Genomic DNA, 24,243 nt, shown 5'->3' on the forward strand with positions numbered 1-24,243 from the left:
TCATATAATATTTAGGTGATAATTTATCATTACATAATTCAACAAAAATTAATTCATTTCTCCAGTATTACGTTTGTGTTTGTTCTGCAGTACAAATGGTTCATGGAACAGTTGATGTAACTGGTGAGCCTGTAAGATAACTAATAATGATAATGTGGTCAGTATGTGTGTGTGTGTATGTGCTATACAGTGGAACCTGTTCTGAACTGATACACCTTTACTTTAGTTGCTTAGTCCCAAAATTTGTCATTTACACAACAGCGGGGGCATAACTAGAACTTGGGCCCCAGGGGGCCAGGCCCAGCCATCAATAATTTTACATTATAAATCAAGATTGAAGTACTCTAATATTGCAGTCATTTTAATACGTCAATCAACAATACACTTGTAGTATATTTACTCAGATTCAATTCCAAAGGGTCTATTTTTAAAAACTTCTGGGTGGCATATGTATTTAGAAACCTTACTGCAAAATTATCAAGATACTCGCATAGAGAGGCAACCGAATATTCACTGATAAACGGCTGAAATCATTTTCAGATTCAATCTCAGTGGGTAAAGTTTTCCCTGGGGGAACATCTCCCCCATATTGGCATTAGCGCTGAAACGAATAGAAATTTTTACTTGTGAACACAATGACCGATTATTCTTTAAGCACTTTGTTGGGTAGTAAGGTAAAGCCTGAAAGCTATTTCTATCTCTTCTAAAATGGAATTTTTCAGTATGAATATGCCACTTTGTTCACAATCTCAAGGTTGGCTTTATTCATCTGATCACAGCTTGCTACAGTGTTAAAGAATATTTGAATAACATGTTAACAAATTGAATAGGGCCATCCTGACTGAATAGTCAAATATCCGAATAATCGTTTCAGCACTAATTGGCATGCTTCATGTACTAATGTAATGCCTTTCCTTTACATAAATTTCACCCAGCTATGCTGCTATGTACCTAGGTCCTGGCATCACCAAAAGTCCCCTGTACAACACCACTTTAGTTGTATAGTCAAAAGTTCTAGTGAATATCTAATGTAGCTAGTGACATAACTTAAGCGTGGCCATGTCATGTTACCTAACCAAACCGGTTGACAAGTTTGATGAACAGGTTTCATCATGCTACCTTCTGTGGTCCAAGACCTGGACACACCCCCAACTCCTCCTTACTTGCACGTACTACATTCTCCATCATCTGTTAGTAACTGATACCCACATTTAATTGGTTAGTCACATCTCTCACTTTAAAAGCATCTACCAACATGGAGGCATTTGATTTGTTGATCTTCTTGACACTAGTAAGACACTCAATAGCCTACAACACTACACATGATGACGTAACATAATGTAACAGCTCACCCTAGCAACACTGGTGTCAGATTCTACTCTCTCCTTTAACACATCTGGTGGCTTGTTCTCGTATGCTTTGTAAGTCTCTAAGTAACGAGCTGCCTCTTCTACACTAGAAGAAAAGATATGGTGACCTCAGAAACTGGTTTATTAGCTGACTAATGGACCAATTTCATAGTAAGGCATTATTACGTATAACAATAATTGTTGCCCCTAGCAACCTGAATTTTGCAGGTGTCAATGTCTAAAGTAACTTCTCCAATTTTTAAAAGGATAACATATAGAAATGATATATGACATTTTGTAGTTTTCCCATACATTATCCATGTGAGTGAGGGTCCCTGACACCTAGAAATAATCCAAAATTCAGGTTGCTAGGGACAATGACTAATTAACAGTTAATTTTTTTCTTTATTATGACATTTATCCATGAATATAATATTGTAATGGAATGACTGAAAAGTGATATAATGGACACCTGGGTTATTTGAACACTTGGGGACTATCTAGTGTTTTGGAAAACTGCATTGTGCATGTATGAAAATGTATGAAAATAGAGCACCCAACCACTCTAATAGAACAACCATTTCACCATTTGATAAACTGGAGTTTTGGATAATTCACATGTAAAGTACTTGGGGTAGTATTACTGTTCATTACTAATAATTACAGTAATGCCTTAGAACATTTAAAGAATTTAAGTCTCGGAAATTGGTGACTTTATTGATAAACTTGATAAACTTTGACAGAAGGAAAATTTGACAAATCTACACTTCATCAGCTTTGATAAATAAAATGCTGATAAAAAGTTAATAATCATAGATATAAAGACTCACTTTTAAAGGGACTATCAAGGTTTGAGATGGTAATTTGTCAAACCTTCTTCTATCAAAATTTCTTGTTGTACAATGCACTAGGTCACAGTGACACATACACACCTCCATGATAGGATTAGGGTACAGTCAGCTAACAAGCTGATCTTTGTTAACTCTTGTAATGTCTTTTGACACTCCACCTGCAGCAGTAGCACAAGTAAGTATGGCTGGAGCACAGAGGGGTGTGGCTCACCACATCCACTAGTAGTAGTAATATCCTGAGAGTATACTGCCTACCAAGTTGCTTCAGTCGGTCATGTATATAATTAGGGTGTAACTTGTGGTAACGTACACTACACAACACATAATATAAGTCAGTCACACAGATCATTGACAATACATAATTTTGAGACAAAGATCAAAATTTAAAATACACTTGTTGCAACCATTGGAACAAACGTGTCAATACCAAATAAAATCTGCAACCTGTTGATGCAGTACAATAACTGATGTGGAAAACCAGGACATGGGTACCAAAATGTTCTGGTCCAAACACTGTAGTGCATAATTCCTTGTTTAAGGCCTGAGATGTTATTGTACTCCAGTAAGTTGTCAGTAAGCAGCTACAGGTAACAGTGCATCTAGTACATCCACCAACATTAAAGCTGGTCAAATAAATGCTAGGTCATGAATGAAAACCAGGGGGAACTAACTATTAATTTCTGGTAAGTAATCCACAAAAGGCCACTATAGAACCTGTACTAAATACAGTAGACCTTTGGATATCCATAATGGAAAAAAAAACGACTGTTCAATTAGAATATCTTGTATGTTAGTGTATGTTCTATTAGAGTAGTTGAAAGGAGTTACCTAAACACAATGCTTGAGACCATTGGTATTTGGATAAGCAAGGGTTTACCATACTGGCACATGAGAAATGCTAAAGCCACACATACATGCATGTATACACTTCATACAACCATTTCCAGTAGGCCAGTACCTGAGGAATAGTGCACACGTTGTCCTGCCCAGTACAAAGTCAGGTATAACATCATCAAACATCACTGGAATATTCCTAATAAAGTGTACCACTGGATTGTTTTTCTGTACTGGATTTGCTACTATGGAATAGGATGAACCTGTTGTCATGGTAACTGTTGTACTGTCTGTCAAGGGAGATGTTGTGCTTGATGATGTCACTGTTGTTATAGCAACACTATTGGTTATCATGGCTTCAGATGAGATGGCGGACTGCAGCTCCACAACATGTTCATCAGGCTTATCCTGTCTTCTTCCTCCAAAACTGGTTGGCACAGACTTATTGAACAAGACTGGTCCATTGTCCTCCTGGTTCACTCCATACTGCCTGATTTCCTCAATGGAAGGAATCGTGAACTTCTTAGGCGCGCCTCCTTCACGTCGCGCCATTACCGGTATCTCTAATTATTAAGAGGCGCTACAAGTAAGTTGGGCGGTAATTCAACATGCGGCGTTTGATGGGAGGAGGCTAGCTACGATGGCTACAGCAGCAGCACAAGCAACAAGTACTTCACTAACTTGTTGTAATAACCCTAATATACAGGAAGATGATTGTGGAACTCAGGACGTGCTGGTGAGACAAAATTCGATTATTTTGTGTTGGAACTTGTGAACGTCATTGTGACGTTCAGGGGCTTAAATTGCCAGGGGACATGTTTGTATTATCAGGTCCGCTGGTCTGTCACATCATAGATAATCAGTTTGCTGAGAGCTGTCCTGATAGAATTCAGTCCTTGTATATAGCTAGTTGGTTGACTCATAGATACTACACCCCAATCTATGGTTGACTCTAATGTAAAGTAGATTTGTAGTGGTATTTTTTTCTTTCGTAGTGATATGGACTAGTTGTAGTGATTGTGTTGTTTTAGGTGTGTCAGTCTTGTGGGAAGACGTTCCCCAGAGAAGAGCCATTGGACTATTCAGAAATTATTGGAGAACAAGTCTCTGACACTTACAAGTTAGTTGTAATCTTGACTAGTGTGGGCATTGTACTGTGTGTATAATTAGTGTTAGTATTATTACCCCCTATCTTCCCCCAATCCCCCATATCATCCAGGAAAATAGTTTGTGGTGCTGTCAATTCAACGATTACAATAGTAAAGAGAATGTTATATTAGAGATTACTAGTGTTTGACTGGTCTACTGTATATTAGAGTATCATGTGGTGTGTGGGTATCATGTGGTGTGTGGACTATTTAGAAGATAGTTCATCTGATAGGGATCTGAGTGTAATATAATGTTGTAAGGGTGTGTTATGTAAAATAACATGTGTAGGTATTTGTGTACTGTAGTATGAGTGTGTAGGTGTGTTGTGTTGTGCTGTAGTGTATAAATCTTGGGTGTTACAGGTTTAATTGGTGGGTTAAACTTCATTGAAATTCATAGTAATTCCCTCCTGACAAAGTTTGCCATTGTATGGTATTCATTTAATACATTTCCCAAAGATGGTACATACAACACACACCTAATGATTCACAGACATAATTATGTGCCAGAGTAGCTATGGTTAGGCTATAAAAAAGTGCATCATGTTTAGTATTTCAATTTCAAGGCTGATTTGTTATATAAGCAATAAAATAGTTAAGCCTTGGAGCACCTTCTTTGTTACACAAGAATTACAAACCTTGTTTCTACAGCCAGTGTTTGACAGCCAGTATTTGACAGCCAGTGTTTGACAGCCAGTGTTTGATAGCCAGTGTTTGACTGCAATATCACTGCCAAATCCTGTCTGCAATACTGGACAAAACATAGAGGTTGAATATGCCCCATGAGTTGTAATGGTTCTAGGTATGTAAGAATCATGGTGAGGGAAAATTCAATATTATTTTAGTGTGTCCCTATCAGACCTTGAAAGTATGGTAGGGTACGGGAAAGTACAGGAGCTAACTAAGTCCCTCTCTGTAATGAAAGTGGATGGGGCTCCACACTCTTGCATCTCATGTTTTCTATTTTCTAAAAACTAATCTGCCAGATGCAAAATGGAATTAAAACTGGTATGGCTTGAACACATTATACTTGTAGTAGTAAAATTTTTATCAGTGCTTACAATGATTTTATCCAACACACAGGAGACCAACAGGAGCCAGTCAGATTCTGTATAGGGTGGGTGGTAACACTTCACTGATTGTGTGTGTCATGTACTGCTGCTGTTGGTTACCATAGAAATCACGTCTAGCTGTCTGTAAGGAAGCTTGTGAACAGTTGTCTCTCCAACCGGAGGCCAAGAGGGTAATAATAACCAATCAGATGGTGTTGTGACAAGATTTTCTACTCTAGTGTTGTCAAATTGTTGAAGAAGCTCAAAGAGTATTACAAGGAGCAGCCATGAGACCTCTTGCATATGGGTGGGTATCACTTGTAATTATGATATATAGCATTGTAAGGGATAATTTAATATATTTTCATTGTTGTGCATTTTGGATATTTGTTAATATTTGTTATAGAGCTGCTTATCTTTTGGGGAGGAAGCTCAGATACAATATTGCTCTCAAGCAAGTTGCGGTAAGTAGTGTAGTTGTGTAATTCTCCCTCTGTTACACACATCTATGCACCAAACAAAGGCTTTGGCTGCTGTGTACGCAGTCACATCTAGAGCTGAGCGATAGTGTAACTATCATAATCATTTGATTTGATAGTAACTTTTATATCATGATAACGATAGTATCACGACAGTATCACGATGGTTACTAGCAGATATTAAAGACACTCAACTTCACATAAACAACACATGAATACTCCAATTATGTACACACCACATATCTACTTTTCTAACACTCCACTAAAAATTGTTATGTGTCAGTATTACAGTTGTTATCTTGTTGTCCATGTTCAAGCTACTAGTCTTTTACAGTTTTCAGAACTTCAACACTATCATGTTTGCTTTTATTTTTGACTAAGCACAGATATGGATAAGTAATCGCAATAGCATGATAGTATACTATCAAGATCACAATTGTTAAAAGCTATCACGATAATCGATTGATCGCCACTATCACTCAGCTCTAGTCACACCTAAAACATTGGGTCACCTATGCACAACCCTGAGTGTAACAAATCCTTCCTATTAGTGTCTCGCACGCACGCATGCATGCACACACACACACACACACACACACACACACACACACACACACACACACACACACACACACACACACACACACACACACACACACACACACACACACACACACACACACACACAATACCTCCTCTCCACTACCTGTATGAAGAAGTTCAAGACATTGCCTTGTCATCTTTGCACTTGTGAACAGTTAGTTTTCCTTTGCTATGGAACCAATGGTGGCACTAACATTGAATGGCTCCTTGTTCTTCAACTGGCAGTGGTCTTTCTGCCTGACATTTGTGTTGTTTCAGGTCACTAGGCCAGTTAAAAGATCTTTCACATGCAGAGTACATTTACTCTGTTGTTCACTGATGAGGTAGGTGCATGTTCATGTTCTGTGATATTACAGTTAGTTGAATTCAGTTCGTGAAAGTTATGTACAGTAAGACCATCCTTACTCTTAAACATTCTTCACACTGTAGAGTACCTCGTCTTCAACGCATTTATGTCCTGCCATATCCTGCTCCCTATGGAATGCACACTGTACACTGCACTGTTGGTAAAGCTGCTCTGATGTTGACTGCTACACATCTCTTCATTATACTGTTAAGTGTCTCCTTCAATGAGTTTGCTGAGAGGACAGGTCACAACACAGATTTCCATTCTCATCATCAGTGGTCAGTACTCTATATGGAATCAACCACATTGTAAGTCTCTGATACCTTGCCATACTTCTATTCCACCAATACTCCCTCATTCAATGTCATTGCTTTAGCTACCAACCAATCATTCTCCCTAATCATTCAAATCGTTTCTGGAAAGGGTTTAGGGTATAAAGTAGCAAAGGACTCTCTAAGCCAATCAGGGTGGCGTTTCTTCTCATACAGTCGAACTTCTCTAATCCAACACCTGTGTAATCCAGAATCCTCTATAATCTGACCAAAATATCATTTGCCAGTACTTTTGTGTAGAAAACAACCTCTGTCATTTGACACCTCTGTACTCTGTAATCCGACACAAAATTTGATTCCCTAGATTTGGAAATACATTGTTTTCAACTGACAGAGAATAATAGCAGCATTAAAAACAATTACAGAAAATAATTTTTAAGCAACCAAAGCATTTAATTGGTTGACAATAAATAAAAAAAAAAGCTGTAATACTTGCAAATTCTAAATTAATTCCTGTTAAAAATGGAGCATTGTGTGATTCATTTTACCTAGATATTGTACAATGTCGGACTACAGAGGTGACTTATTAGTTAATAATCACAACCTCCTTAATCCAGAAAAATTTATGGCTCCCATTGAGTGTCGAATTAGAGAGGTTTGACTGTATAACCCAACATGCTAGGAGCGGATTCATTTAGTTCTCCAAAACCATCCAGTGTCATTTAGTTCTTTAATACCTCTCATGCACACACGCACACACATACACATACATAAATACACACACACACACACTTGAGCACTGCCTGTTTGGGTCAAGTGGTCCTTCACTGCACTGGAGGGAGCAAGAACTTGAATCACACTGGTGGATTGCACTTCTTCTGGTGTACTGTCTGTTCCCCGGCACTCTTCATCCATCAATGTCAGTGTTAGCACTGAACAGCTCCACAGTGTCCAATGTCAGAGATGAGAGTGCTGATTCAGGAGTACAAAAGGATTAGCTTGCACAATGTGAGATAAGTGACCATTCTGCTCAAGCCATTGAATAATCTGTTATTTCAGAGGTCATAATTGAATGTTTGTAATGTATTTACTAGTACCTTGTAGGGCCTAATCAGCCACGGCTGTCTGCCCTATTTAACCAATAATTATACAACCAAGTACTAAGAATAATACGAAATGCGGTTAAAGTTACGTCATAAATAAATAAATAATAATGAATAAATAATTAATGTTTGAGAAAACTACGAGGCCTATAGACATAAACTAATCGGGGATTGATTCGCCTGTGAACGAAGGCACAAACATATAATTGTTGCGCCCGTTCGTGCCGATGACTTGACCACACGTGTAGTTCTATATAACCCCCAGTACCACACACTTGCTTAATTACAGATTGCGCGAAGGAGAAGATGGGCGAAGTCCGTGGAGTGACTGCAGGAGAGTCAGAGGCCACTTTACACGTAAACAAGAAGATTACAAGTAAGTTTTTATGTTTATAACGTCTCAAGTCTCCATGCCAGCTGCCAGTCACATAAAATATGTAATTAATTAACAATACAGAAACTTTACAAAAACTTGCAATTCAAATCCGTAAAGCGTATTCCGTAAAGCGTAATTCGTGAAAACCATCTCACTATCTGGATTATCCACGGGTTCATTTAATAACACAATGCTACAAATACTTTGTATCCTTACCTCTTGTAGTCGTCCTGTACAGCAATTATGACCTTAGCGCTCAGCAGGCTCTAGCTAACAATTGTTTAATGGTCACATGAACATGCTTTTCGCTTTGGAAAATTGCAAGGAGTAGGAAAGTGTCTGTACAAGAAAACATTAAAACACATGCCACGCTCTTTACAATACAGTTACATATAAAATACAAGTAAACAATTTTGTCTTGTGCAGCTGGCATGGCGAACTTCCTTTGTGTTGGTGTCAGGCAATTCAATACATGCTTAATCTTTTTTTGCCTTCACCTGGCTTAGCTGCTAGGGCTTGGCTGTCTTCCTTTATCTGGTTCTTTTGGCTTGCATACTCCTACAGTATTGTGTAGCTATCTCCTGCAAGTTGTGTATGCATAATTATAGCGTGTCACCCGTCACTGTGCCATTGCTTCACCACTTATTTAGCTCTAGTTGATGTTGATACTGTACTGTATATTGGCTAATAATTTTTATCCAGTGGTGGATACAGGTGGATTGCTATGGTTTCAGCTGAACTCCCTCTGAAAATAACGCACGCCCCAAATTTATTGACGAGTCGTCGTGTGAGTGATAAAATTGCCACGTGTGTTATAGAAGGACTCTGTACTGGCAAAAAACTTCATACTTTAGTCTTTGAAATCACAATTACAGCGTGGAATCTGAAACCCCCTCTGAAAATTTCTAGATCCACCACTATTATCTGTTGATGTTGCCTATAATGTATTGCTGCATACAATACTGCAACAATGTATAGTTCTCTCCTGTATGTTTTGTGTACATGATTACATTATACTGTGTACACATCACTGTGCCATTACCACACCAATGGTGTACTGGCACTTAGCTACTGGTGGCCTTTAGTTACGATGCCACTATTGTGTTGTATCTGTCACTACTGTGACATATTGAGTTGATTTGGGGATCGTGCCTTCACCACCTAATAGCCTCACCAGGGGGCTGTCATATTGGTGTATGTACTTGGTTGTATGTGACGCGGTCCTAGTAATAATAATAATAATAATCTGTAATGATTGTTTTAGGAGGTCTGAAGACTTAAAGCACGCACACACACATGACACAACACACACACATGACACAACACACACACATGACACAACACACACACACATGACACAACACACACACGGTGCACACACATAGTCAATAATGTTACTGATTCATGTTCTTCCTTTAGAGATTGTCTGGGGTACCCTTTGACAAACTGGGCAATGCTGTAAGCAGATTAAGGGCAGCATTTGCTAGCCTACGAGATGATCCTGATGATGAGGTGAGGAGCAATGGTAATGGTCACTGATCAACAACTTCACTGACACCACAGATCAACAGTGCAGCAGCATTTGAACTAAGAGCACATGGGTTGTTGGAACAATTGGAAGTGGGTAGTGGTGATGAGGATCGTTCAGCCATCATCAGACAAAGTTCAAAGTAGGTCTCATAGAAACACCTAACTGAGTTATAACACTCGTCTTGTTGATAATGGATACTGGGCGTGGCCTTTGATAAAGCCATAGTTGGGAAGTTAAGGTGGTGGCCAAACAATTTAATACCAACTAGTTTTAGTAGTGACAACATCTCATTGTTAGAATTCAGATAATTTCTTGGCCATCATCTTAGATTTTACATTTCATTCTGTATTTTTTTAAAGGCTGCACTTTTTCACAGCTTGGCTGTTTGGCATAGAATCTTTTAGAACTATAGTTTTCTAAAAATAAACAGATACATGGGTAATTTTAATTTGATCGACTGTTCTATTAGAGTACTGTATCTCAATTGAATGCATGGTTGTCATACACACATTTTGGTTCTCCCTTGTATCTCTCTACAATTTTATAAACCACCAAAATTCACTGCTGCAATGATTAACCAACATATACAGGCCATTTTTAAATTTTTTTCTCACAAGTACTTTCTCCATAGGCATGAAAATTGCAAATAGTTCATTAGATTCAAGCCACAGTTAGTGTTTAAGTTTGTCTACTAACTTTCCCTTTAAGTGCACCAATTTCAGGGGAATTAAATAATGTATTTGCATTCAAAAAGAAATTACTAAAGAGAGTTCCAATTCAGTATATGGGCTACAGGTGGTGGAGGGTTTTTCCACTATAAAATATTTCCATTTAGAGGTTATGTATACTTGAATATCATGGCTTTGTTCCTGTTGATAATAGCACACTGATGTGGCATGTCAGTTTTCTTGTCCCCCACACAACACACCATCGTATGTCTAATGGTGTCGGTTGTTTGTGATGTATTGTGTGCATGTAGTAGTGTTAAGTGTTAAGATGTGAACAGTTAGTAGATGATGTGTTGTAGGGTCTACCAACTAGCAACAAGCTCAAGAGAATTCCTGACTGTTTGTAGGTATGTATTGTGGAGATAACTTATACACTTTATAGTACTGTGCATTCACAGGACCAACAAGTTCATATTAGCAGTTACTGTTATTGGAATTGAGAATCATAACAAGTCATCCATTCCGGTAGGTGGACCACTCACATGAGGTACACTGCTAATTGTTGCTCCACAGGGAAAAAAATTGCGAGATTATTACTTTAAAGTAAATGGAGTGAAGAACAATGATTTAATGACTGTAAGTGTTATGTGTGCGTGTGTTAGAGAGACACCACAGCCAAATGGTAGAGCTCCAGGTTCGATGCCCAGCTGATGAATGCTGACCTAGTGGGAAGCAGCCCACCCAGCTGTAACATCAATAGATACCTGGTGTTAACCAGAGGCAGCTATCGTAAAGCTGTGGGCACTAAAGGCAGTAAAGCTGTGGGTGCCCACAGCTTTACCTGTGAGACATGGTACAGCCTCCGGTGGGCTATCAGTCCTGCTCCAGTAGGATTTGCCTGCACTGAACAGAGTTGTCCCAGTGCTAAATTCACTGGATAGTTGTGACCATTCTAGTACAGTAGCCAAAGCTTTGCTTTGTGTGTGTGCATGTGCGTGCGTGCTTACGTGTGGTTGCGTGTTATTATATTGTACAGCTGGTATATGCCATAAAGAAGTTGTTGTATGAGATGGCCCAGTCCATACCATGGGTGAAGAGCATTTTGGCAGCAGACAGGAAGCATGGTAAGTGATCATGAGTCACCCATCACATGATCTCCCTAATAACATCATATAGCTGATAAGACCAAAATCCGAACCATCTTCAGGGTAGTTGATGACATCTACAAGTGCCGACAACTCTACACTGCAAAGCAAGCAGTGTCATTAGAAAGGTGTGCTTCTTATAAAATGCATAAGATGATGTCATTATTACATCATTAGTTCCTATCCACATTGCCTGTTTACGACAAGCTTTGAGGAGACCAAGAGACGCCAGGTGATTGTTGAAAGACTACAAAAAGAGTTGAATATGGTGCCAGTGGTTGATACCAATTGGCCATACCTGACAGGTCGCAAGCGACGGGAAGTAGTTAAACCTACATCTTTAGTAGATGAGGACATTTTAAGTGAAGAGGTAGCAATAGAGGAGAATTCTCTAGAGTGTTATATGGATGAAGTGACCAGGTCAGCTGTGAACAGTGTCTGCTGCTACAGCAGTGATCAGTTGTGTGATGAACCACAAGAAGACTATTCAGCTATGGAATATGAAGTGTGCTGTGAGATACCTACTGTTGACACTAGTCAGGACATCAGTCAGGATACTAATCAGGATATTATACAACACTCCAGCCAGAACATATACATTAATCATGATAATTCTAGTCAGGATATTGTTCAGGATACTACAGTTGAGGAAGTCATCCAATCAGAAATGTCTGAACAGGAAATGGAGGGTAGTATTAAAGAATTACTTGTGAAGGGTGTTAGCGTGGTAAGGTGTGTTGTCATGGTGATGATGATGTCATGTGTTAGTTTCCCAGGAAAGAATCATTACAGGAAACTTGAGAGAAATGTTAGCAGGACACTTCATTCATTTCTGTCCTTCACCTCCATTGGCCATTGTACGTACTCTGACCAGCTCTGTGATGACAACCAGTCTTATACTACTACTACTACTGATTGTCATTGTACTACCATGTAATATCATTTATAACATACTATTATACATTTTTTTCTTGAAATTGGATATCTTGTACAGCCAATTACTCTCATGCAAGCTCATGAATAATAGTCCTGAGAACTGGTTATCACAGAGCTGGTCAATATTTGCTATTTACCACTGTTACCATGACTACTACTATACTATAGGATGGTGGGCCACATGAGCTAACAGAAGCAGACATGTCAGAAGATGAACTGATGTGTTATATTAAGACTGACCCCCTGACTCCCTCACATGACCCTCAGGAAGTAAGCACCCTCATCTTACATAATAAATTAAAATAATATAGTTATGGGACTTGGCATAAGTTCACAAATGCAATGAATTTAGGCTAACATACCATTTGTTGTCGGTACACACATGGTCACTGTTATACACAGCTCACATGATCCACCACCATCCCATTACACCGGAAAAATACACAATTGTGTGATTTGAGGTCATTTCCTATGACATAGTTGTTTAGTTTGTTGTGGCTTCTTTAACAATCATGATTTAAGCATAGAAGTGTTATTTTCTGTACGTTCCTGGAAATATAGTAACAAGTTGTTTGCAGTCACAGGATTCAGTATAGTCTAGTAGTATTTCCTAGATGTGATAATGCAGAATCCAACATACGTAATTTTGCTACCATCAGCTATTTCAACTAAGCTTAGTGTTTATATTTTACTACTACTACTTGTACACTAATAGCGAAGCCATTGACTGTTAGGCTAGACAGACAGGAGTAGGCCTCACACAACATCTTGTAGTAACATCTTCTATTGACTCAATTGACTGATGTGGCCACTTCCTAACATGTTGTATTCTTTCTCAGGATACTGATCATTTCATCTCATCAAACAATTTTTTATAAAAAACAATTATCATTTTTTAAAGTGCACATGAATTATACGATGATTTATATAAATTGCAGTCATTATTGTCTTGGTATAGCCATGAAGACGACGATGACAATGAATAGTAGTACTGCGATACACCACAGAACTGTGGGAGGGACAAACACACACACGTACAGACAATGATGAGTGGAAACCTCTTTATAATGTACACTTTGGGACCATGCATGTTGAAACCATGTACAAATGTGTGAAACATTTGACATCCTAAAACTCACTGCAACACATTTATGTACTACATCCACCATATCTACATGTACCACTTTCACACCTCAGATCAAAGGAAAGCCAGTGTATATATATCACATATTGTACTGACTCAAAATTGCTATATTAGTAAAAAACTACTGTTTGATGTATTAAAATTGCATCCCACAATCACAGTTTGTTTGGTAAAATTCAATCCCACATTAGGCAAATCTGCATGCTAAAGTAGAACATATTAGTTTTACCACGGGTAATTGTGCTTACCTGTATATATGCACTCGGGACCCTCGGGCTTGTGCATATATATCAGGCAAGCACTCGTGCCGTGGTATAACTATTTGTTGCAAAACAGTGATTTATCAGCAATATTAATTTTGAAAATACTGGGTATTATTCCCACAAGTGTTTTTGATAACACAATTAAAAGGGGATGAACCCACTAGAAATCAATGTCACTGAAAATATGGACTGTATTAGGGAGTCTCAACATGAGGCACAGTACACCTAAGGAGCCTCTGTTGTGTGTTATTCCAAAGAATTAACTAATTCAAGAAAGAGTTGTGTATGTGCATATGACAGCATGTCCCAGTCTACCATTGAACACTGTTGATTTGCACTTTCAGCTTATGACTACCCACCGCAATTTCCTCTTTTTCTTGTTGTTGTCTCTATTCTGCGTGTCTCCCGTTGTATTCTCAAATCAACTCTTTCAGTTTCACCACCCAAGTCTTCTATCATTCCTGAATGTGTAGGTAGACAATGAATTTTGACTCAATCCAGACATTACCTCACCAGTTTGATATTCAACTTCCTCTCCAATCTGTTGTCCCATCTTTTTTTGTCGACGGAGAGCATTAGATAATGCTTCCAGGCCACGATCTTGTTCTATGTAGAGGAGACCATGTAGTTAGTTGATAGGATACAGTGCCAAACAACCTTCAATAATTCTTTGTTGCTCTTGACGTAATGCAGATGTGTCCATATTGCGAGTTGTGTCTGTCTCTTCAGTAGGAAAAGGATTGAGAGGAGCCCTAGAAACAGGAGCTATTCCCAGTAACTACAAATTGTATTGTATTATGTATAGCTTACAATTCAGTAAATAAGATCATTACTTGGAAAACTATGTAACCCTAAACCTCAAAAGTGTGCAATAACTTTTGTGGGTACTGTTTGTGTTCACTATGGAGCACCATCAAACATTCTAACTGGTATACATAGAAGACAATATTGTTACAATTCGTAACAGTTTTTTTTTTTAGTTTGGGTTACAAAAAGTTCAACCCATTTTTGAGAATTTTCGTATACTATTGTATGTATGTCACCTTGAGCTAGCAGATCCATCTAATGAGTGTAGAGCAATCTCATATTGTCTCTGTCTACACCAGTCAACTAAATACCACACAGTAAGCACAAATGTAGCTCACTTTGTAGTTAGCTCATCAACTAACTGTTGTCGTCTCTCGTACTCCCTGTCTGTACTGTGTGGGTGTGTCAAGGACAACAACTGCTTTGTATGCAACAAAAAAATTGTGGAACTCCTATACAGAAACTACTGAAAACTTTTTGAAAAACAGTTTTCTGCAACTAGGGCTAGTACTGTAGGTATGTATTTATAAAGGTACACTGATGCACATGGATTTCATTAAATTTTTGGTGTTTAGGACAAGCACAGACCTATGCATGTTGAAGTATTCACAATGACAGTTTTGTTACTTTTCGAGATACAGTACCTTACTTTGTTGTACAATTGTCATTTCATTTGTTCCTTTAAAAAGATAACTTATTACTATTATGTCAAGAGTGTAGAATATAAAGGTATTTAGTGTTACTGAGGTATTTTTCATATTACCGTACCATTCTTTAAAAAAATGTAGTACCGCCTGTACAACCACCAAACTGATGCTATACCCACTAAACACATATGACTGGCAATGAAAAGAGTGGTGGCAGTAAAAATACGGTTGAAAATCATACACATAATGCTAAAGGTACAATTAGAAGATTACAGTACAACTAATGTATTTTACACATCCTTGAGTCACATGAGTCTATGTGCCTCTTTCCTGCATATTGTATGTACTAGCCACCAATTAGTGATGCACCGATAAGAGATTTTGCTGATTATCTGATATTGAAATTCATATAATGGCTGATACCGATAACCAGTCTGATGTTTGTATTTCACACGCATTTTGTAAAGCTGCCATTTCTTAACTTCATTTTTGTATGAAAACAATACCATCAGGGTCAGTAGCTAAATTATCTGCTAATAATTACTGATACCGACATTGCTGAAATTTGGCCATTAAACTGAATTTCAATAGTTCACCGATTAATTGGTACATCACCACCACTAATAGGCAACAGCAATCTTACTCCAATAATTACACCCTTGTAAGTAAGGTATGACAAATTTTTGGTGGGAATAATTTATACTTCCTTCAATTCCTGGATGCATTCCTGCCAGAAAATCACATGGCTAATAAACTATCTAGAAAAATTAATTTCAGTAGCATGCATGCTATTTCATTTAACTACCATTATAGTACTTACAATATCACCTATGTACATGGTCTACACAGATTAGACTGGTATACTACTACTACAGTATAAGCTGGAAACAGTTGCATGAAATTACCTTTTGTATTGTTTGCAAACTGGACAAATCACAAATTCTTCATTCAATAGAAAATATATTTAACAAACTACTTTCAAATCACACGTTTGCTCATGCCAATATTATTTCAACCCCCCACAATCATAAGGATACATGTGGTAAGAGGTGGATGCTCTTGCTAGTGAACTCTTTAGTGACAATAGTGACTTGTTGTACGCCGACAACAGCGAGCGGATGTCTTCATTAACCTATAAATAGGGGGATTCCCCACATGAAGCACGTACAGGTGGTCATGTGACAACACTCAATATCATAGTGATTGCAATTATTATTTGCAGAGAGGAAATATAATCAGGAAGTATTTAGCAGCTTTAGTACAACAAAATACATTGAAACAAAAAAAACATTAAGTTAACTGGTCTTGTTACAGAGGATATGGCAAGTTGATGGCATAGCCAGGCACAGTGGTTGTATGGCCACAGTACACACAGTAGTGATGTGCGATATTAGGATTTTAGTTTCGGTACGATATCAATATAATTGGTAAAATATTGAAATTTCGATACTTTTTGGTATTTTTTCTTCTGATTAATTGTGTGGGGCAAATGTTTATAATTAGCGACTATACTTTATAGAATTTGTAACAACAAGCCTCGGAGACTGGTAGATGCTTTTTAAAATGGTTAAACTGTACAGAACTGAGCTTCATTTCTACCGTGATTGCAAATCACACACCAAAAGTTGTAAATTACCAAAATATCACTTAATATATTGAAAATTGCAGCAAAATATTGACTATACGATAAATATTGATATCAGTTATAAAAATATTGAGATTTGATACGATATCAGTATTGAAAAAAAAATTGCAATGTCAATAATTTTTCGGTATATTGCACATCACTAACACACAGGGTGTAACTTGTAAAGGAACAATCAAAGAATTTCCAATAACTGTAGTAGTTTCCCAGCATATTTGGCTTGTAACCATGACGACAGAGTGAAAGTGAAGTTCCAAGCATTTAAGATATGCTAAACACTAACAATTGACATGTGTGTGTTAATTTGTCTAACATGACTGTGTAACTGAGCTTGGCTTCAACTATCATTGTCTGCCCCATACAACGAGTATCCAGAATTGTCTGGAAGTGAACTTGTGGCATACATGGTACTACCAGTTGTTCTGCGGATAATCCTCCCACTACTAGTGGCATACATGTGTGTCTGCATGTTCTGAAATGTAAGTGTAGTGTATTGAATGAGTGTAGTGTTTATGTGTGCAAGTGTGTCCTATATAGTGTTATCACACGCCACACACTTATGGACACTATTACACAGCATACAGATAGTCAGTACACAAGCTGGAAATAGCTAAAGCACATTGCATTGGAGGACCTTGAGCACAATCACACACTTACTCTGGCCATATTAGCCCTGGTTTGTTGTCTCTGGTCCCTTCTACTTAACTGCTCCCATATTCGTGAGCCAAGGTCCGCCAAATTGTAGTATTCTGTCATCCTAAACAAATACTCTAATTAATGCCGTACACATCACATTTTGCGCCATCAACCTATTGCATGCCGCTAATAGCTACACCGTACACCTACCATGAATCCATGATGATCGTATCGCTGATAAATCAGCCTGCACTGGCCTTCACTACAACACTAAGAAATTAACGAGTATCCGCAAATATCCGAGAAATAAATTAGGCAATAACCAAATTGTCAGAAAATGGAGTCATTTAGGACGTCAACTGGATATTGGAGCGATCGTGAGCTTTGTTGACTAGTATCTAGTGACTTAGTGTAGCAGTAGACATCGTGATTGTGTCGTTTGTGTCCTGCTTAATTGTGGGCTGCCTCCTGGGAGTGGAACGTTTCCCCGCTAGTGAACGATGCATGAAGAAGACGAAGATACTTCACGAGATGTGTTAGACGATGGGGAAGCGGACATGGAAACGGAAAGAGTGGACACGACGACTCACAGCCGCCAGACTGTCAAAAATGGTATTTTGAATGTAAATTAATTATTTCTTTGATGCGTCATGGGATTGAAGTTGTAACTAGACATATAATTACATTAAACCCGGTATAAATAAGTGCTTCGGTGACCATAGCTCGTATTTTAGTCTATGGATATGGGTATAATGGGGCCTGAAGTAGACTTATTCTGGGATGATGCCTTTTCCTGTATGTGTGCATCAGATTTTCTGCAACATTTAGAACATGTATACAATATTATTATGTGTAGTTTTGGAGAGGAAGTTATCGAATCGTGTTCCCAGACAAGACCTTATGGACAAGAACATACTTTATGGTGAGTGTGTTTGGCCTTGTGTGTCATGTGTCACTTGAAATAATAAATGTATGTGCATGTAGTGTGTGTTTGCTTTGCATGCATAGAAGTTGACTCCTCATGTGTAATTAATTTGCTAGTAAATATTTGATAATTGCAAGTACCTTTAAAATTCCATTTATAAACTTTTGCTCTACTTATCATGCCTGCCTTATGAATAAATGCCTTTGGTTGCTAGGCGCCATGGTAGACTCTATTAGTTCATAATATTTATGCCTCTTGGTGTGTGTTTGTACATGTGTGCCACAACTCCATACACTAACTTTCTGTGTACTGCCACGCTTGCCTTACAACTAAAGGTTCACAATGGAATTATCTTGCTTTGTAGTGGAATAAATTAGTCGTGTCCAACTCAGTATTATCATTGTAGCCTTGTAAATGTTGTTATCATTATTCATGTTGCAAATGAGTGGGCACCAGGTAGTTTCATGTTACCGTTGTTATGGTTACTTGAACATTGTGCATGTTTTTTGAGGTTTACACTAGCAAGTGTGAAGATGTGTTTAGTTCAGTGACAAATTGTTAGCTTTACTTATGTGATGACTGTGGTATATAAATCAGTGAGACTTTTGTAGGTTTTGGAACTAGTGTAAAACAATTATGGTTTGTCGTCTAATAACTTCCTGAACACACAGAGTGAACCACTTATATATGCCTAATATAGTAAAAGTTGGTTGTTTAGTGAGGAAATATCCCATAATCATCACATGGTGGGGGGGGGGGGGATTCCCTGGTTTGTATGTTATTACTTCCTCACCATCATATGATCTTGTAGGATACACAGCATCTCCTGTATTGCACGCTCAAACGTCAAGACTGGAGTTTAAGAAGGTAATGACATTGTGTTTGTCCCATGGTAGGCCTGCGTGTAGTGTGGTGTGCGTGTGTGGGTGGGGATTAATGAGTCTCTGTCTAAAGTTTGTAGACTTCTGACCCGGGGCAATACTCTGTACAGAATCAAAGTCTGTATTAATGATGATCCTTGTATGTGTGATAAACATACCAACTATGCCAATTTAATAAATATTAATAAGAATTTAGTCAGTGAATAATTGTACTGACCAGTGTGTAGAAGTTAGAACATAGTCAAAAATTATTCTATTATCATACACTATGTGTACACCACTGTTAACCATTGTGGACGTAATTCTGGGTACCCTGTGTACAAGGTGAATGTTACCTCCAGACAGATTGGGGGTATATACATCAATATGAAATCAAAAGTCCTCTCTTTTTATATTATGAACTCTTGATCAATGAAATGTTCCTCTGATGTGGCTCTTGATGAATCGCTGTATGTGCTGTGGTTGATTACTTTCCTCTGCAATAAAATCTCATTAGTGTGTGGGGGACCACAACACTCACTGTGTGTCTATGGTGTGTATGTTATACTAACCATGTGTTTATTACACTAATACATTAACCCTGTGTGTCTGTTAGCATGTGTCTGTTACACTAACCATGTGTCTGTTACACTGACCATGTGTCTGTTACCGTGTGCCTACTACACTATCCATTTGTCTGTTACATTAACCATTTGTCTGTTACACTGACCATGCATCTGTTACACTCACTGTGTACACTAACTGTATGTCTGTTACAGACAACTGACTCATTGCAGAAGAAGATAAGACAAAGACCTGACCAAACTGAATTAGTACAAATGAACATATTAAAAGGTACTGTTTATATACTAAACCTGTTGTGTAAGGGGAGGGGGGGTTATTAAATTGTTTGCTGTTAAAGTAGCCAAAAGTACCAAATGATTTGTATAGTTCTTGTTCTGTTCTGTTTTTACATTAAAGTTAATACTTAACTTTGTATTGAAGCCCACACATGCTGTCAGACCACAGTCACCTCTGACCACAGTCACCTCTGATCTACGTTTTATTTTCTGCTTATTGGAATAACCAGTCAAATCAACAGACTGACTGGCTGATGCCTGCAGACAAGTGTAGCAAAAAGTTTCTAAAGTTACCCTCTCAAAAAAGCTCACAGTGTACATCTTGCCAGAAATACATACAATTTTTGTGCTATTGTGTTATTCTCCATTATTCTTTATGGCAATTGCTGCTGTCTTGTGGCTTTAAGTGTCAGATTCCAACATTGGCTTTGTTGCACTTCACCTGACAATATGATAATTTTTGGAGGGAGAATTTTGGTGCATACTGTTTGTGTAGTTGGTAACCATGTCCAATAAGTCAAGGCTAAAGCATATAAGGTTGCTCCCGAATATTGTGGACCCCTAATGGTCAGTAGACAAGACTTTCTAGCTTTGTATACATAATGACAACAGAAATTCTGTTCAAACTTTCACTAATTTCTGGTGATTGTTGATATGTGAAGTCCTAAACTTCTTAAGTCTGTTAACAAGCTAGAGCTTTGCCAATCAACCTTCACTAAACTATTGAAGGTTGGAACAGAATTTCTATTTACTATTTTCTGTTCACACAGAGAAGAAAAAGTGATTGTTTGGCTATGCAAGACTAGGCATCTCGTATTTTGGGACCCAGAATTTTTGGCTTGTTGTTACTACCAGAAAGATTTTTTATAGGTAATGGTGTATGGAGTCAAACTGTTGTGACCAAAATCTTCATCCATTTACGCTCTCAGCCCTGCTACTGTATAGGTAGTGAATAACATTATTGTAGTAGGAATATTGAAACAAGGAAATAGCTGTATTGTCTCTATGGTGGCATGACTGGAGTTGAGGGTTAGTACTTACATCTTCAATTCCCTTTGATGTCTGAAGCTTAGTAATGTACCTATGGTGGATTTACCTGTGGTCTTGGTTAGGGTTATTTACTGAAAATCAGCAAAGCCAAAAATGAATCTTACTGCTAGCCTTCTTTCTGGTACAAGATGTTCATTTGAGCATGGATGTATAGGAACACTCAAATATAATGCTGACACTAAAACTCAAAGGAGTAGATATTGATACTAGCTTTGTCCCCCCTCTCAAATTTATTTTCTAGTACACTTAGAGTGTTTCTACACAATGCAGCTTCGCCCTCACCCACAAGTCTCTAAAAACCTTGTCAGCATTTTCTTTTTTTCTAACTATAATTTAGTATTTAACTAATTGTGTGAGCTTTTGATGACAGTCAGTAGGTCAGACATTTCTTGATGATTCCATGTTTCAATGTTTGGCTAATTTGGACCAGACTAATTGGCTGTGCATTTCAGGACTCAGTATGGTCAAGAGTAAATAATGGAAGAGAGAGTATCCAACTGCCATATACTGCATCAAAAATGAGCATGTTAAGTAGAGAAGCCATCCTGTAGTGCTTTCAAAGGCAGTGTTGAATGAAGTAATAAACACCTTCTAGCTCAGACTGTTTGACTTCAAATCATGCCTGGACACTTCAAACAGTCTGAGCTAGCAGGTGTTTATTACTTCATTCAACACTGCCTTTGAAAGCACTACAGGATGGCTTCTCTACTTGACATGCTCATTTTTGATGCAGTATATGGCAGTTGGATACTCTCTCTTCCATTATTTACTCTTGGTATGGTAGTACTGTATATTAGGGATCATGGAGGTTTGGGCTTTCTTGCCCAACAGTATCACCCAAAAAAACTCCAGCTTGACAGTATTGATTATAGCCAAGCCCATAGATGTATTCAGAGCTACCCTAAACCCTTCCAGCAAATTTCTATGAAATTTCAGAATTTTATGCTGACTGACTAACTAATGCCTCCAGCCAAGTATATCAACAATGGATAAGGCTGTGGGCTCACTGTTCGACATTGTTTTGTCCCGAGACATGCCTTTTTGCCAACTGCAGTATGTAGAATACATGCATTATGGATTTCCCCTTGTTCTCTTTTGTGTCTCAGTTTTTTTTTGTTTTTTTTCGCTGACAAGTGACAATGCAAGGTGTCAATTCATGATAGTGCAATACAGCTTCCCTATGGTTGTGTTGACTAGCTTATTGCCTGTATTTTCCATAGCAACTACAGAGATATTTCTTGTACTGTTCTTCATTCAACGGGTGGAACATAGCTGAAAACGAGGTGACTTTTACTTTTCAGTAATTGATGGTTGGGGCACGCATTCAGATGCAAAAAAAAAAAAAAATTATGGCATGCCTGGTGCCATTCTTTCTGGTATGCTTAAGTTGCATAAGGATCATAAAAAGTAGTGAAAAAAGGAAAAGCAGTGAAATAAAGAAGGTTGCCTATATCTGCAGATATACGTACACTAGTTGACTATGTAAGTGGATTAACAAAGTTGAGCTCGTCCAAATGAAACAATAACTGTATTATTAACACATTTGCTAATTAGCTCATTGACAACTAAACTGACAGATACTTGAGCACATGTCTATTATTGTTACTTGGGAAGTATTTTATTAGCAATTTAGTCATGAAGTGTCAAATACACCTCATCATCATATTGACACCATGTCAATTTGTCACCATGCAATATGTGACTAAAATATTGAGTGGTCACTGTGATGGGCTTAACCCACTGCGCATGTTGCAAGGTGGTCTTTTTTAAATAGTTAATATTGTACTTTGCACAGGAAGATCAAAGCTGAGGTATATTTCATACAGTACTGTGTTTCATACAATACTGGATGGGCAAATACAGTACAGTTATGTAGAAGATGCACCGCCTATGCATAGAAAAAAAATTACAGCCACTTGGGGGATGTCTTAAGACTAGTACAGCACATGGCTGCACGTTGTGCTGTATTAGTCTCTCAACACATCCCTCCTTCTGTACATATACTTGACAGTGCTTCAAGTAGTAAATTATTTTTTGTCTGTGTTAAGGAGTACACTTGTAGTACATGTCTATAATGATGTCACTCACTAATATCCACTAAATGGCTGAAATTGGAAAGTACATGGTCACCTCTATACACCTTTCTGTTGACCTAGATTCGCTTTTCATAGCCTAGTGTTGTCCTATTGTCTTGTGTGCCCACACACCTACTTTATTATTACTTTTTAAGCTTATAGGCCTTTTGTCATACTTTATTCTCATTGGTGCCATTGTGTCACTCATTTTATGGATTCTAGATTTCCTGACAACCTCACTACCTTATCTCTGGTAGGTTCCTAAGTCCAAAGATGTACTTTATGACTGCATTAATAATTAATAAGGTTACCTCATTATTGAGGCCACATTGTGGTCTCATTGGTGGCCCTATTATTGAGGTTTCACTGCAGTTCAATAAATTAAAAGATTGTATAGTTTCAAAACACTAGTCATCCAGTACCCTGCAGAACATAGTGGATAAGATAGAAGAAGTGTCCTGCTGGTAGCCATCTTGTGGAGTAGACATTTCGTTGTACTCGCTTGTAATGTCAGCACACTTGAAGTTTAAGTTAGCTAGTTAGTACAATAGATTGGATTTTTAATCTATTACTTGAATTACAGCACAATTTGAAGAACTGATTTAATGTGTTGTGCTTGTGATTTATTTCATACAATC

At 38.0% G+C, this 24,243-nt stretch overlaps 4 protein-coding genes across 11 annotated transcripts in view; 2 read left to right on the forward strand and 2 right to left on the reverse strand.

Annotated features, from left to right (window-relative positions):
* Positions 1 to 3,632, reverse strand: LOC136250148 (DNA excision repair protein ERCC-1-like). 7 transcript variants are annotated; one of them, XR_010698447.1, is made up of 7 exons: positions 3,159 to 3,632; positions 2,412 to 2,511; positions 2,282 to 2,358; positions 1,353 to 1,455; positions 1,237 to 1,308; positions 1,072 to 1,198; positions 1 to 129 (listed from the first exon to the last, which is right to left on the reverse strand). XR_010698447.1 is itself a non-coding variant. In XM_066042320.1 (7 exons), the coding sequence occupies exons 1-7, from the start codon at positions 3,584 to 3,586 to the stop codon at positions 54 to 56; spliced, it is 891 nt and encodes a 296-aa protein (XP_065898392.1). In that variant the 5' UTR covers positions 3,587 to 3,632; the 3' UTR covers positions 1 to 53. The 7 variants fall into 7 exon arrangements, 6 of the variants coding, with proteins under 6 accessions (XP_065898392.1, XP_065898394.1, XP_065898393.1 ...); XM_066042320.1 differs by having other exon boundaries at positions 1,164 to 1,198; XM_066042322.1 differs by having other exon boundaries at positions 1,164 to 1,188; positions 3,159 to 3,631.
* On the forward strand, positions 3,595 to 13,676 carry LOC136250144 (uncharacterized). Of its 2 annotated transcripts, XM_066042315.1 has the most exons (17): positions 3,601 to 3,770; positions 4,066 to 4,154; positions 5,266 to 5,299; positions 5,360 to 5,425; positions 5,474 to 5,541; positions 5,641 to 5,698; positions 9,833 to 9,925; positions 9,977 to 10,083; positions 10,972 to 11,019; positions 11,071 to 11,137; positions 11,186 to 11,248; positions 11,649 to 11,736; positions 11,789 to 11,885; positions 11,935 to 12,484; positions 12,534 to 12,614; positions 12,862 to 12,963; positions 13,533 to 13,676. In XM_066042315.1, exons 1-17 carry the CDS (start codon positions 3,675 to 3,677, stop codon positions 13,569 to 13,571), a joined length of 1,746 nt encoding a protein of 581 aa, XP_065898387.1. In that variant the 5' UTR covers positions 3,601 to 3,674; the 3' UTR covers positions 13,572 to 13,676. The 2 variants fall into 2 exon arrangements, 1 of the variants encoding a protein (XP_065898387.1); XR_010698444.1 differs by lacking the exon at positions 13,533 to 13,676 and having other exon boundaries at positions 3,595 to 3,770; positions 11,935 to 12,489.
* On the reverse strand, positions 13,544 to 18,172 carry LOC136250154 (syntaxin-8-like). The gene is made up of 9 exons (XM_066042330.1): positions 18,046 to 18,172; positions 17,857 to 17,956; positions 16,592 to 16,686; positions 15,246 to 15,299; positions 15,144 to 15,197; positions 14,758 to 14,852; positions 14,614 to 14,706; positions 14,460 to 14,561; positions 13,544 to 13,702 (listed from the first exon to the last, which is right to left on the reverse strand). Exons 1-9 carry the CDS (start codon positions 18,054 to 18,056, stop codon positions 13,635 to 13,637), a joined length of 672 nt encoding a protein of 223 aa, XP_065898402.1. The 5' UTR covers positions 18,057 to 18,172; the 3' UTR covers positions 13,544 to 13,634.
* LOC136250141 (myocardin-related transcription factor B-like) overlaps positions 18,136 to 24,243 on the forward strand; it is a 10,315-nt gene continuing 4,207 nt past the window's right edge. The window contains exons 1-4 of the mRNA XM_066042312.1: positions 18,136 to 18,447; positions 18,692 to 18,757; positions 19,572 to 19,627; positions 20,400 to 20,475. Of these exons, the coding sequence (XP_065898384.1) occupies positions 18,336 to 18,447; positions 18,692 to 18,757; positions 19,572 to 19,627; positions 20,400 to 20,475 (310 nt within the window). The 5' untranslated portion in view covers positions 18,136 to 18,335. The remainder of the gene's footprint in view (positions 18,448 to 18,691; positions 18,758 to 19,571; positions 19,628 to 20,399; positions 20,476 to 24,243) is intronic.

The sequence above is a fragment of the Dysidea avara genome, chromosome 3 (genome assembly GCF_963678975.1).
Source record: "Dysidea avara chromosome 3, odDysAvar1.4, whole genome shotgun sequence".
Taxonomy (NCBI): domain Eukaryota; kingdom Metazoa; phylum Porifera; class Demospongiae; order Dictyoceratida; family Dysideidae; genus Dysidea; species Dysidea avara.

Excerpts from the sequence above, each read along its gene's own strand:
- LOC136250148 (XM_066042319.1), bottom strand. The coding sequence starts at position 3,586 with ATGGCGCGACGTGAAGGAGGCGCGCCTAAGAAGTTCACGATTCCTTCC. Across the intron at positions 2,359-2,411 it reads TACTACTACTAGTGGATGTG|GTGGAGTGTCAAAAGACATT; the intron begins GTGAGCCACACC and ends CTACTGCTGCAG. Across the intron at positions 1,456-2,281 it reads ACCCTAATCCTATCATGGAG|TGTAGAAGAGGCAGCTCGTT; the intron begins GTGTGTATGTGT and ends CTTTTCTTCTAG.
- LOC136250144 (XM_066042315.1), top strand. The coding sequence starts at position 3,675 with ATGGCTACAGCAGCAGCACAAGCAACAAGTACTTCACTAACTTGTTGT. Across the intron at positions 5,300-5,359 it reads CCAGTCAGATTCTGTATAGG|AAATCACGTCTAGCTGTCTG; the intron begins GTGGGTGGTAAC and ends TGGTTACCATAG. Across the intron at positions 11,138-11,185 it reads ATAACAAGTCATCCATTCCG|GGAAAAAAATTGCGAGATTA; the intron begins GTAGGTGGACCA and ends GTTGCTCCACAG.
- LOC136250154 (XM_066042330.1), bottom strand. Across the intron at positions 15,300-16,591 it reads GCATCCACCTCTTACCACAT|TACAGACAGGGAGTACGAGA; the intron begins GTATCCTTATGA and ends ACACCCACACAG. Across the intron at positions 13,703-14,459 it reads AAGAAAAAGAGGAAATTGCG|TTCTGTGGTGTATCGCAGTA; the intron begins GTGGGTAGTCAT and ends TCCCTCCCACAG.